General features: G+C 30.9%; 1 protein-coding gene across 1 annotated transcript; it reads right to left on the bottom strand.

The window, feature by feature from the left end:
* Positions 1-586: 586 nt before the first annotated feature.
* On the bottom strand, positions 587-1,024 carry LOC132752587 (protein GVQW3-like). Its single transcript, XM_060742923.1, has one exon. It carries the CDS (start codon positions 1,022-1,024, stop codon positions 587-589), a length of 438 nt encoding a protein of 145 aa, XP_060598906.1.
* Positions 1,025-15,121: the final 14,097 nt, after the last annotated feature.

The following is a 15,121-nucleotide window of genomic DNA, read 5'->3' as shown; positions in this document are numbered from 1 at the left end:
AAATTTTTTAAAAGATCTATAAGTAATTCATTTTGGTTTTTTACTTTTAGTTTCTTCTTTTAGCTGAAATGCAATCAGATTGTGTACATCACTCAGTCCACAATTAAAATTACATATTTTCCCAAAAGAAGAATGGCTATTAGTTAAAATCACATCCAGCAGTGATGGTATACCATTTTTAGTAAAGCAGGTAGCCTTCTTAATTAGACTCGATAAGTTAAAAACATCAATAATAAGTTTAAAGGAGCACATTTGGTTGGATCAAGTAAATCAAAATTTAAATTACCTAGTAAGACATATTCATCATACATAGAACTACATTAATCTAGAGTTGTCATGCAGTTTTGTTCGAAAGTTTCATTTGACATAGATGGAGGTTTATATGCACCCATTAAAAGCCATTTCTTTTTATTTAAAATTACCTCTATGAATATAGATTCTATATCTGTAAATTCAAGATTTGATTTTCTATCTCAAGCTATATCTGACCTTAAGTACACTGCAATCCCACCACATTTGTCATTTCTGTCTGCTCGCCATAAGTGATAACCGTTAACCTGCCATTGTGCATCCGGGAAGGAACCATCTAGTTTTGTTTCTGCAATAAATCCGTAGTGATGATGCGCCTTAGGAATCGTTCGCCGTTTCTATCATATCGCCATAAAAATTCTCGGGAAGCGTCTACACGGGGTGCTTTGTTTTCATCTGTAAGTAACCTAGGTACCCAGCGGGCGCATACCTTATTCATGTTTAAATCCTTCGTCACTATCTTATGTATAGTTCCGTGACAAAGCCCGACGGAGTCTGCGATATCATCAATCGACTTTCTCCGATCTTTGGCGATGACGTCCTTCACATCTTGGATTGAGCGCTGATCGTTACCCGGTCTTCCGCTTCGTGCACTATCGGTAATTTCCGTCTGACCTTCCCTAAAACGCTTGTGCCAATCAAACACAAGTGTCCTAGAACAATTATGAACACATTCCTTCTGATTCAAAAACTTCCAGGTATCAGTCGGAGTCATTTCAGACCTCGCACATAATATTATTTCTGCCCGCTGATCATTGCTTTTTTCTGAGGTTGATATTTTTTTTCGTATAGAAATTTTCACGTGGCTTGAATAATCGTGCACAAAATGGCGATACGTCATCCGATCACGCTGAATTTTTGCAGTTGTTTACTAGTAACGTTCAGCTGACGTCACGTACAAAAATCACGACGTTCTGGCGCCAGTATTTTGAGACATTCATGAAAGAGTATTATTCACTTCTAGAAAAATCAAATTAATTCTGAAATGCTCCGTACACGGGTTGCGGGCGTGTTTCATGTGAAAAATAATTTCCAAATATTTACTAAATTGATTTTTTTCATACATGTTGCTACTCAAATTAGTTAAAAATACCTTCATGGTAAATTTCATGACAATCGGACGTCAATAATCTTTTTAAACAGACCAGTCCGGGAACTTTTTGACTATACCTCGTATATTAGTATACACAACCCTATCGTGTATAATTACAAAAAATGATAAATAAACAGCCTGACAACCTGACTTTAAAACTTTTGATGTCTTCCATTCTCGTAACGTAATGACTGTGAATTTGCTTGCTCAAGGAAACAATCGATCGTCCTGATCGGAGTTAGAATCTACGCAGCTAGACCCCGTCTATAAGATGGTTATATGCAAGGGTTCGCTCATGTCAACAATAATGCACGGAGGAGCACCTGAGTTCTTGGCACAATAGAACCTTTGTCAGATTGGGTTAGAAACTAATGAAAAAATCTATGAAACAGTCAGTTCTCAATGACTAGAACAAAGTTATTAAATATCTTTGCTAACATTTGGTTCTTGTGAAGTTATCTACCTTTTCTTTCAGTTTCATTAGTTTTAACATCTGGATGTAGTTTGTGAAACCCACAACTTTCAATGCAAAATCCAGTTATTAATTCATAAGGTTCGCGATATTGCATTCAATTTCTTCAAAATTCAATATATCATTTATCTATATTTATATCTCAATTACAGCTTTATTCGATTTATGAGGGCATTAAAGATTAGTACCTTTATTTTTTCTCTTTATAACACACAGTGAGTCTGCAGTGTTCATTTGATATTATTTTATACTTCCGTTTCCTAGAGGATTTCATATTTTGAGATTTATTTTCAGATGATAAAGTGTGATATGAGTCTAATGTTACGGTTTTTAATGTTTTGATTCTGCTTACATTTGTGCAAAAAATATCTCTCAGCTTTAACAGATGCTGGTAATGTGTAACTCGACAAACCATATTATTTATTAACCATTTATGGCTGGAAATTTGATATACGGGAATATTTAGGTTTATTTAGTAGTTGATGTTAAATTTTATATCATTAAAACTTATCATCCTTGTATTAATTTGCTGATTGAAGAAAATAAAAACAGCTAAAAGAACGATGTTTATTTGATAATGAAGATGAATAACCCAATATTGTTATGACTTTTAAAGTGCTTATATATTTTGTAACATGAATATTTGGATCACATGTGTTTATTGCTATTGATTTTATGTTGCGGTTCTTTTTTGTTGTCGTTGTCTTTTCTTTTTAGTCTTACTTATATTAATACCTGCTGAATTCTTACTGTAGAAAAATAAAATATTTAACGAAATGATTATGCATTTTGTATTGTTATACATCTAAAATGTATACAGAAATAAGACGCCTGAATCGCTGATTCCGCGTTTTATCATTGTGTTTTTCGTACAAAGAAACGCTTTAATCATGCATTAAATGTGAAAGTGTGATTTGACAGTTATGTTTATCTTTACATAGCGCGCTGGGTCACAAATAGTTTAAAGATGTGCAAGATTGGTGTATGCTTTTGTTACCTAATAGTTAAATCGTTTCTACTTTTACACATTTTTCGCGATAATGTAAGATTACAGCAATATTTGTACCAACCTTGTTGTAATGCAAAAACTCGTTAACTAATGGAGATAGTTAAGCAATGCAAATAATGGAAGTTGATTTACGTTAACTGTCCCATATCAAACTAGGTTGGTTTCGTGTGTTCTTAACCAATTGTGATTTATCTGCTTGCGTCACTCTATCATAACTATCATATAGTTTTGATACATTGAAAGTTCTTCTTCGTGAAAAAATCATCCTGTAATTATACCACCATATTACGTACATTACATATTGGTATTGACAAATGCGTTGACAAATGTTCTACTTTGATGTATTCGTTCTTCTTTGATGTATTATATTATATAATGTGACACATGGTCATATCATTATATCTTTCGTGTTTCATGCTTGTTACATAAATTATCAACAATGATATAGCTGTCTAGACATTAATTTGTATTGATATCTGGGACATTCCTTTTTCATAATAATACAATAGCTACAAGATTTTAGTGAAACGCATCAATACCCAATGGTAGGATACTACGTCATCGCGCACCTGCTGAATGCTCCCACTTGGACCATGTTTTCGTCGACTCGAAGGTAAAATACAATTTTATTATAAGAAAACGTAAGAGTATTAAAAAATCATGTAGCGTGCAAAGAATGGCTAAAGTCCTTGAGATAATTGTTAAATTTTTTTTATAGATTTATTGCCTGGTTTAGGCATGAAAACGGGATAAGTGTTTTTTCTCTGAATGCTCCCACTCGGACTTTTCCCGAAACATATATGAAATAAGGTTGAAAACCTTCTTGAAAATTATTTTTAACGTACCGGAGCATAAACCGAGTCATGTTTACCCATTATTCTAGATAAGTTTCAAATATTTATATTCAGAAATCATTTTTTCTTGATTCTTTTTACATTAATGGAAAATGCTCCCACTCGGACTCAACTTGAGAGATGCTCTCACTCGGACCTAGATATATACAAATTTGAAAGCACATTGCTAACCTGTGTTAAGACATTATTATTTTTTCAAAATATCTTTATATTCAAGTTCATATATTTATATAATCAGTTAGAATTCAATGAAACAGCATTTTTAAAATACGATACTAATATTTAGATCACTAAAGTTGTGACATATTTTATCATAACAGTCTCGTAAATATGTCTTCTTAGAGGATCAGTTATCGGCCTAAAAATAAGAAAAAATGCTGTGTTGAAACAATTCCTCGTTAAATATAGTCGCTGAAAAAAAAACAAATTGATAATACATTTTAAAAATATAATAACGTTTTGTTTTGCAGAAAGTATTTGTGTTTGTGACCAGTATGGGAAAAGGTATAAACCACATTGCGACGTAAGGAAGCACATGGCAGGACATCTTGGCACGACATAGCTGGAGCAAATACTTTAGATACCAACTTAGGATATATCTCAGTGAGGAGGAATACTCTAGAAAACACAAGAATAATAACTCTCTTTTGTTCAGTTTTCGCGTTAATTCTTGGTCAATGTGTCATAAAGGATCAATTTATCTGAATCTTCACTGAAGGATAGATTTCAATAAAGTAAATACCGCAAACAAGAATTACAACTCTCCATTTTTGGAATTATTGCTCTTTGTATTCACTATGATTAGTTTGCAAGGACCATACCTCTAAAGGTATTTGAGATATAAACTTGAACCTTTATATTAAACATGTTTAATAGAAGTGAATAGCAGAGCATAAGGACCAAAAGTGTTCACTTAATGCTTCTTTGTTGTTTTTTCTTCTTTTTTTTCATGGGAGTGTTATTTTTGTCATGATTTATTATGTCTTGGCTTAACTTTTCATTTATTTTCACGAGTGTCATTTCTTTGATTTTTACATGTATGTAAGGGTTACTTCCCCTATGAAATATATTTCCTCCTTTTCGGCGGGGGATTTTACTGTCTGTGATTCCTTCTCGTATGATTTTTATTATTTTAACGTCATTTAAATATCCTGAAATCAATTTTCTATGGTTTGATATCATAAATATAATGCTCAAATGAAGATTTATCGATATTGTATATTCCAAAAAGCATTATTTGTAAAGATAATACCGAATTTACATTTTGAAAAGGGAGGTAATTAGAAATATATTTTCTTTTAAGTGTAAGTTGAATCTTGAATAAGAAATGAATGCATACATGTTCATTTTAATGATTACATATAATGTGGACAAGCATTTTGCAGTACGTATTTTACATATTCCTTAATTTTAGTAGCATAATTATATACATATATATAAAATTTCAATTGGTAACAACCTGAAATATAACTTACAGGATCTTTAATTACCAAGATATGGTAAAGACGGTGATAAAAAAAAATAACTGTGATCTATGTTTTCTTATTTATTTAATTTTATTATTTTAGGTAAAAATACGTACATATGATAACTTTCATACTTAAAATTGTCAAAGTTGTCAATAATTGTGATGCATGCTTTATGTGCCATGGTATGGCAGTACATTGACTTTTTAACCAGTTCATGACAAAATCAATTTACATGTTGTTCTTTAATAAACTATTCAAATCAACCGATAGATATTGACTTCTTTATGTTCATAAACGTACCATTATGTTGTTATAAAATCTAAATCACAAGTTTAACAAACACGCAAATCATTGGGTTTTAAATTATTTACAAGATATAAAAATCTGCGATTATAGAATAAATGCAGGCCTCTAATATGTGTACGAGTCCAACAGAATCTTAATCCAGCATATGGTACTAAACAATGTATAATGACTTCTTTATAAAACACCACCATTTTTTTAACACCATAACAAAACTTTATTCTTAAGATCCAAACTGTCCATTTAAAGTCTTATAGTCCTAGCTTTGTTGTTGGCAATAATTTTGAGTCGAACACAAGCCAAGTGCACCGTTTTGTAAAGTGATCCTGTCAGTTGAAACTTTGCCATGGCACCCTGTTTCTGCCCAACGACGACATTCTTCAGAATCAAAGAAGTGATCTATGTAAAATGAATGAAAAAGTTAATGTCACCAAACACATTAGTTATTGACAAAATGGTCTAAAAATTGTGAGAATGATCCATAAAAGCTTAACACAGCAATATGCTTTCAAAATGTATATATTTGGGTCCGAGTGGGAGCATCTCTGAAATCGAGTCCGAGTGGGAGCATTTTCCATTTTTATAAAATAAACTTTATAAAATTGACTTTTGAATATAAATATTTGAAACTTATCTAGAAAAATGTGTAAACATGACTCGGTTTATATTCCGGTACGTTAAAATAATTTTCAAGAAGGTTTTCAACCTTATTCCTTATATGTTTCGGGAAAAGTCCGAGTGGGAGCATTCGGAGAAAAACACTTATCCCGTTTTCAGGCCTAAACCAGGCAATGAATCTATAAACTGTTTTTACATTTATCTCAAGTACTATAGCCATTCTTTGGTGCGCTACATGATTTTTTGATACTCTTACGTTTTCTTATTATAATAATAATATTATATTTTACCTTCGAGTCGACGAAAAAAAGGTCCAAGTGGGAGCATTCAGCAGGTGCGCGATGACGTAGTATCCTACCATTGAATACCTGTTTCTTGTTATCTCATTATTGAACAGTTGTTTATAGAAACTGTTGAGAAAAAACTGCTGTTGTTACTGTTTTGATTTTAAGTATTTCTTCTTATTTACGTATAGTGCATTGACACTTAAAACTTTACAAATTTGCAAATTGTTCCAAGATTGTTTCTCGAATACTATTTTCTTGACAAAAAGCAAAACATTAAGTTAAGGGTATTCTGTTTATTGTTTTAACCTGTATTTCACTGATGTCATTATAGTATTATATGTTGCAATAATATGTTTGTTTAACTGTACAAAAATAATGAATATTGACTTACGTAGCATTCCAATTGTCGAAAAATAATAAAGATTAACCTACGTAGTATTGCAATATTTTTTCTAGAATTAATTAAGTTATTCCTATATCAAGGATATCCTATATGAAGGATATTGCAGGAAATGATAACCTTTTGTCTGCAAACTTTATTTCGTTTAAGTTCGTCTATTGAAAAAGAATATTGATATGAAATTAATGTTTATTTCCACTTAAATTTGAAATGTCACAATCGTGAAAGATTAAAATTGTTCCTTTGAATGGAATAATGTTGGAATCGTGACTTGACAATATTATAATCAATGAAATGTAATGAAAATTATCTAGGGTTTCAAAGTAAAAAAGTATTGACTGAAATTTTCCTATTTAAAAGAATTTTATAAAAACATTTCAGAATTAATTTAAACATAACTGTATTGAATATATATGGCACAGCATTTATTGGAATACATTTGATAAAGCTTATGCATTTTGCTTTGTTTGTGTTTTGACATGTCTATGTCAATACCGATAATATTAAAAATGGTATGCATATTTGTTTCTATACTGTGTCTGCTAATGTCATGATATTCATTCTGAGAAATTAGAAAAAAAGATAACATATCCTTTGTACTTCCGCATTTATTTATTACAATTTATTTTGCTCTTTTCAAATGGAATGTAGGAATGGAAAGATTTACACCTTTACATATAAGTTTTGTTCTAAGTAAGTTTGTGAAACATCTATTTTATAACTGATATAATACTAGTGCTTCAAATATTGGTAATCTGTCTAAATCAATTATCACACATTAATTGTTCATATACAAATATGTAACTGAATTTGCAGATACTTTGTGGTCGATAAAGTATTACCGATATATTATAAAACATCATAGCGTTGTGTAAAATGTCAGTTTTAAGTTAATCTTCAAGCTCTTAAAGATATGTGCGATGTTTCCACGCAACACCTGGCTGTCAACATTGTCTAGACGACTTGATTTAGCCTGTTTTCAAAAACTTAGTGCAAATTAATATAGACAGGTATAATAATTTTAACACCATCGACGTCACTCTGTTATATTTTATATTTTCTGGAAAAGGAACGTGAACTATACATGTATATATCACTTCAACGCAACAGTTCATGTATGTTTTATGATCATACAAAAATATAATTAATACAACCAGTTTGAATGAATAACATTGGTTGATTATTCAAATGCTAAAAGACTTCGTGATATCATATAATCATTTTCTTCTTAATGACCACATTCATTAAGAAACTGCCAATGCATTCTTAACAAAGATGAATGTATAAAGGTATTGAATTAAACACTTTTACATGTTTGAATTAATCAGAACAAATAGTTATTTGACATCCATTCCTTAATAAGATTAAAAGTTATCTATATTTCTCTGTAACATCTTAAATGTCCTCAACAATTGTCTCCTTCCTATATTCATTTTATATTTTATTTCTCTATTAATTTCTAACGGCAATATGTTCGACAGCTTTTGGCAGTTAATTTACCTTATTGGAAATCCAATACCATTACTTGACAGTTTCATGTAAGAATAAATTGAAATTCGACCACTTTACTTGTATTTAAAACTTGCTAATGAAGCTAGATATTATGAATGAAGTAATGATAGTATAGTTGACATTTCATTCCATTCAGTCATTTGTGTAATCATACAATAATGATACCTGTTCAAATCGAGGTGTAGTAACCTACCCATGTTATCTTCCGACCTAAACGATAGTTTTAATTTTACATTTCCACGACAAAAACTGTGAATAAAATAAAACATCCGCATTAGTTAGATGACCTAGTAGATAAAAGAATGCAGTATAAACTTCAATATGCTACATATAGTAAGCTTATCTGTAAGGTGTTGCTATTATAACAGTACATCTATTACAAAGTCATAAATATTTACCATACGTACTCCATGTACTCGACCAAAAAGAAACGGTCAAGGAAATTAGGATGCATAATTACGTGTATAAGTGTCACGGTTTAGGGGGTGAGTAAATCATAAGGTAGTTTTTCGAACAAGCCGGGGTAGGTATTTCGAGTGTCCCGTGTTCGAGTGCCAGTTTGGCTGTACATTCTTCAACCCTGTTACAAATACATAAATTATTAAGATTTGTTGCTGTTAATGCAATAACAGTTTTTTGCAGTCAAAGAACTGCCACAACGCTCATCGCCTCGTGATTACAATTATATCATATTTATAACACTGGCAATTAGTCTGAAATAGACTTGTCACAAGAAATGATTGATCCAAGCTTTGTAAAGCCAACTGTGATATAGGCATTTGCGGATGTAATTGATTAATGGTATACCTTGATAAATAATTCACCTCGTCTTGATACATACAGTTTATTTAAACATACTTTTAATTTAGAAAAATTCTTAAGTGTAATTAAAGAACCAAAGTATAGAAAAGCCTTATCTAGATTCAGAACATCGTCTCATAATTTAGCTATAGAATATGGAAGATATCGTAATATTCCAAGAAATGAACGTTTTTGTGAAAATTGCCAATTTAATCAAATAGAGAATGAATATCATTTTTTACTTATTTACCCGAAGTTCTTCGATTTGAGAAAAAAGTATCTTAAACGGTATTACTACACATGGCCGACTAAGCAAAAGTTTATCAATTTAATGTCTGAATCATCGTTAATTGTAATTAATGGTTTTAGCAAATTTATATATCATGCTAGCACTTTAAGAAATTAATCTTATCAAATGTGATCTGTATTTTATTCATATGATTGTAAGGCTCCTCTGAAAAAATCCATGTACTTGTGTTGTTTGTGTTTATATATTTTGTACTTGCTATTAACATGTATTTGTTTAATGAAATTAAGTTTTGAAGTGATTAAATTGATTGATCAAATATATGCAAATTGTTAATTTCGGCTTTTTTGCATATGAATGCACAACTACATTGCTTATATACAATATCTTATTTTTGTTAACTTTTGAAAATAACAAAAAATAACTCTATTCTTACCAGGCGTTTATTAAACGTTTTATGAAGCGTTCTATAAAAGCATCCATTTAAACAGTTTGACACATCAAGCATGAGACTAATCGCTTGAATATTCATCTATACTTACATTTGAATGCCAATACAAGACAATATCATCAATGCACTTCACCAACAATTTTTGAAAATTGTCAACTATCGATTAGAAATATACATATATAGGTTTTAAAATATTTTGACTTATTTCCAAATCAATTTTATGATTTTTTTCATGTATTTTACAATAGAACTAAATGTCCTAGCAAGAAATTTTATGGCCTATAAATGTATTTGTCCTTTCTTAGGAACGAGATATTTAGTCGTTCCCACAACGTAGCTAACTCGTTTCCACAATTAGTATGTCTTTTCTTCAACCTAGATAGAATGCACTTTTTTGATAACACGATTCGATTCTGTTTTTTATTGAGCTACTTTTTTCAAATGCAATGATCTATTTATTTATTTATTTCATTTTTATTTTGTTCCCACGACTTCGTTTCCAAGTTCAAGTTTTAAAAAAAGCTGTGTTTGTCAGTATGTTTCTATGATAACATCTTAGATATTGTGTGTATCTTGATTTTGAATGAAATCAAACTTTTGGTTTAAATAGATTTTATTCGAATTAAATACCTGTAACAAATTTACACAGCAACTCTTTTCTTGATGATGAATTTAAAAGGGTTTTCAGCATAGATTCGTCTATTTTAGTATGTACTTACAAATTAATTTTAAACCAAGAAGAGCGTGCAGATTATTTACGTAAATATCGTCCTGGTTTTTAACACACACATGCCTACCAACAGCAAAGAAATTTTCAATCTAAAAACATTGGTACTAAAACAATAACACTACTTGCTTGTCACTATATATTTCGGTGATTCTTAGGCCGATTTGTTCAACGATTTTCACTTTTTGGTCATTTTGCACAAAAGAAATTATTATTTTCCTGGATGGAATAATTTAAATATTTTAACACAAGTTATTGGTTTAGACCGTCATCAAATGGTAGACAAATCTATGACACCAATCTTGAAATGTAAGGTTTAATTGAGAAGCCACATTTCTTATTTATGAGATAGGATGTATATATTAAAACAAACAATTTCTTTTCAACAATTATAAAATCTAGAAGATAATGCATGCCAGATGCTGCTTTGATGAATGTTTCATCTCTCGTACAACTTGTTTAACTTTACATGTTACAACATTTTCAATTTTGCCGTTTTGGACATTCTTTAGGAATTATGATTATTCTATTTTTGTTGCAATTGTCTCAAGAATGACATCTTATAAAGCGCCATGATTCATATAACACAATATAAAGGTTGTTAAATATTGATTACAGTAAAACATGTCGCATCAAAACGACAGTTACTGTTATAGTCACTTAAAAGAATTGTGTATGATTTTCGAATACTCAGCTATAGAATTTTGATCAAATATTATTAAAACAGTTTGTAACCTATCCCTTTTTATGTCTGTTTTTAAAGCTGCACGCCTCTAGATGCGCCAAACTATTTCAAAATATTCAATCTTTAGACAAATGTATTAATATCTTTAGAAAAGTAAAAATATTTAATATCTTATTAATTATTTACATGTTATATGCTATTAATGACTGATTTTGCTGTATCAATCACTATAATTTTACTGCGTTACTAACGCAGTTAGAGGCATTTTTGTATAATTATTTTGACCTCTTTTGGCAATATACGTGGATTGTAAGTGCCGTTTGCAATGTGTAAATTACTTTATTTGTTCACTTCACAATATTTTACTTTAAAATACCTTTTCAAAATTTTCATGAAAATTAGCATGATTCAGGAGGCATGCTGCTTTAATGTCGACAACTTTTATATTGGAATCATTTTAATCTAGCTCAAAGCGTTACTATCGTAAATATGTATATATATGAAATACATGCATTATTGTGTATTCCATATGATGTTCTAAATGCAAAACATGCTGCCGTATTTATGAGTTAATGATGTTATATTTCTGTCATATACAGATCCCGTTCACGTATTGATCAAACACTTTCCATTATGCTGATACTGTTGTTAAAATAGCTTTTATTTAGCTCACGGAAGTAGAAGTTAGTTCAAGATACGGATCAAACCACCTAGCACTGGCTAGTCGTCACATCGTATGATCATGATATAAATCTAATAACTAATAAGCGTAGAAAACAGAGTCCTTTTTTATAGTTTTATAGAAGAAGTTGATATATTTCCATACAATACCCCCACCCACAACTGGTAAGTCTTCATTTTGTTTTTTGTTTTGTTGAACTGCTGATAATTTATTAATGTTATCACTTCAACAGCTTGACTTGTTTTACTTTATTATTTGCGGTAAAAATTGTCTTTTTACTTGGCAAAATTATGCAATATTTACAAGTTAATAGATAATGGATTACCACGACATCAAATAATATTTCAATTTCCAGTTTAAGCTAATCATTTAATCATAATGTTGATGGATGATTTATATATTGGTATCTTAATTGATGATATGTTTTATCGACACGACATGGATGTAAAGATGTAGATATTTAGATTTCAACAGCATCGGCTTCTTTGTAAGTCACTTATCATCTGGATTGATATGTGTATATATAGGATCAATTAAAGAAGAAAAATAATGATCAAGTATGTGGAGTGATCGGAAATATTTGGAATAATATAATGTAATAATGAATAAGAAGATAATGATTTATTTACAGAACAATAATCACAAAACCTCGGTACCTGCAACCTGGACTCACCTTATTGTTCCCCGCCTTTCGAAGAAAAAAGGGGAATATAGAAATAGGCTCCGTCCGTCTGTCCGGACGTCCGTCTGTCCATCCGTCCGTCCATCACACTTCCGTGTCCGTTCCATAACTTTGTCATTTATCAAAGGAATTTGAAATAACTTGGCACAAATGTTTGTTATAATTAGACGACGTTTTATGCGCAACAACCAGACCTCTACCTCCAGTGTCAACGTCGCACTTGCTCATTCAAGGTCAACATTGTCTATTTGAGGGTATAAGTCGTGTCCGGTCCATTACTTTCTTACCTTTGAAGGGATTTTGTAAATACTTGCCACAATTGTTCACAATAATAAGATAATGTGTCATGCGCTACAACAGGTCACCTACCTCCAAGGTCAAGGTCACACTTGGAGTTCAAAAATTAACACAGTCTGTTATAGGGTACATTCTGTGTCCGATCCATAACTTTTTCATAGATCAAAGGATTTTGAAAATACTTGGCACAAATAATCACTTTAATACGACGATGTGTCATGCGCAAAAGATGGGTCCCTACCTCCAAAGTCACACTTAGAGGTCAGAAATAAAAATTGTCTGTGAAGGGTATATTTTGTGTCCGATCTTCATAGTTCAAGGGATTTTAAATAACTTGGCAGAAATAGTCACACTAATAAGACGATATGTCATGCACAACACCTGCACCTCTACCTCCAAGGTCAAGGTCAAAATTAGAGGTCAAAGATTTAAATAGTCTGTTATAGGGTTTATTGTGTGTCCAGTCCATAACTTGTGATACATCAAGGGATTTCAAAATACTTTGCACAAATAATCACAATAATAAGACGATATTTTAGGCGCAAAACATGGGTCCCTACCTCCATGGTCACACTTGGAGGTGAAAGATTACCATAATCTGTTATAGGGTATATTTTGTGTCCGATCTATTACTTCTTTATAGTTCAAGGGATTTTGAAAATACTTGCATTAATAGTTCCAATTATAAGACAATATCTCATGCACAACACCTGCACCCCTGCTTCTAAGGTCAAGGTCACACTTAGAGGTCAGAGCTTAACATGATAGATTTTTTAAATTCTGTGTTTTATTTAATTGCTTTAATAAATTTATTGTTGCATTTGCAGATCTAGCATTGATCATAATTTTGGACTGAAAGTCCTGAGATCAATACCTCAATCTTTTGATATAGCACAATTTTATGCTTCATAAAAAACTTCCCTTCGGCGGGGGACGTTGGTAACTCTGTTACAAACTCTTGTTGATTTGCATCCATGTATCAGGTTTCAGAAACTGTTAGCTTTGGTGAATTAAATAATTTTTTTTTGTTTCATGAAACTCTGAATACGATTTGTTTGAACATCTACTGAGAACAAAATAATCGCAGCTAACATGCATATTGTAATTATTCTAAAATTATTGATTGTATTGTCATTAATATGTTAACACAGTTCTTTTAATAACATGCGTGAAATCATCGCCAAACTTGCAGAATATATTTTCCGAAGAGTTTATTCTGTTAACGTACAATATTCGTGTATATTACATTACACAGACATTCAATGTTACAAATCTTTCAAACAAAGTTCACAATATTATGGAATCAACATTATTTTACTGGTTTAATATTTTAATGACATATTTTAACATAGTTCACTTTAAGTCCAACATTATGTTTATAGAAAAGTTTAACTATGTACGACTTGAAAACGAATATCGGAATGTATCCGACTTTTCGCATAAGCATGCATAATTGCAGATAATACCCTACATTAAGAAAACATAGAATATTGTAATTAATGTAAATGACTGTTATCGGAACAAGTTGGTAAAAGCATTGTTTTCTCTGAATTGCAAGCTACTTTCTAACCACTGATGTATTTTACTCCTTATGTACTTCTATACCACTGACTATTACGCTATTCTTGACATCCCCATCACCATATTGTCCGGAAACAAATGAGGTCAGCCAAAACGATGCATGATGTGACAATACAAATCAAATTAGCCTTTTCCTGGACATGAATAGTGTCAGATATATGGTGTTACACCAGGAAGTTAAAGAAAGGTCATTCGAGGTTGATTTTATGTCCTGTTAAGCTATACAAATTGGCTAAACATTTTACGTTTCTTGACCTCATGAAACAGTTTTCAAATATTTATTTTTATCTACATGAAAGGTCTAATAATTAAACATAACGTTCCGCCGTAGTATAGATTATCGTTTTGAAATATCTTTAATCTTTATTACGTCTCAAATTCATATAGTATTACATACCTACAGCTATTTTGGCATATAACCAGATGTTTGTCAGCTATTTGAAACTGAAACTGTTTTATTTAATTAAACGCCTATTTCTATAAACATATTCAATGGCGTTGTACAAAAGGATAATAAAAGTATGTACATACAGATAAAAAAATCCCATATGCATGACAAATGAACTACAAAAAAATAACTAAAAGAAATCAGTCGTGTAAAATATAAAGTATTAAAAACTTTAAAAAAAAGAATAGTTATAA

The sequence above is a fragment of the Ruditapes philippinarum genome, unplaced genomic scaffold (genome assembly GCF_026571515.1).
Source record: "Ruditapes philippinarum isolate M1 unplaced genomic scaffold, ASM2657151v2 ctg8821_1_1_1_1, whole genome shotgun sequence".
NCBI lineage: Eukaryota > Metazoa > Mollusca > Bivalvia > Venerida > Veneridae > Ruditapes > Ruditapes philippinarum.
Note: the sequence above shows the minus strand (reverse complement) of the source record. Positions and strands in the feature narration are given on the sequence as shown.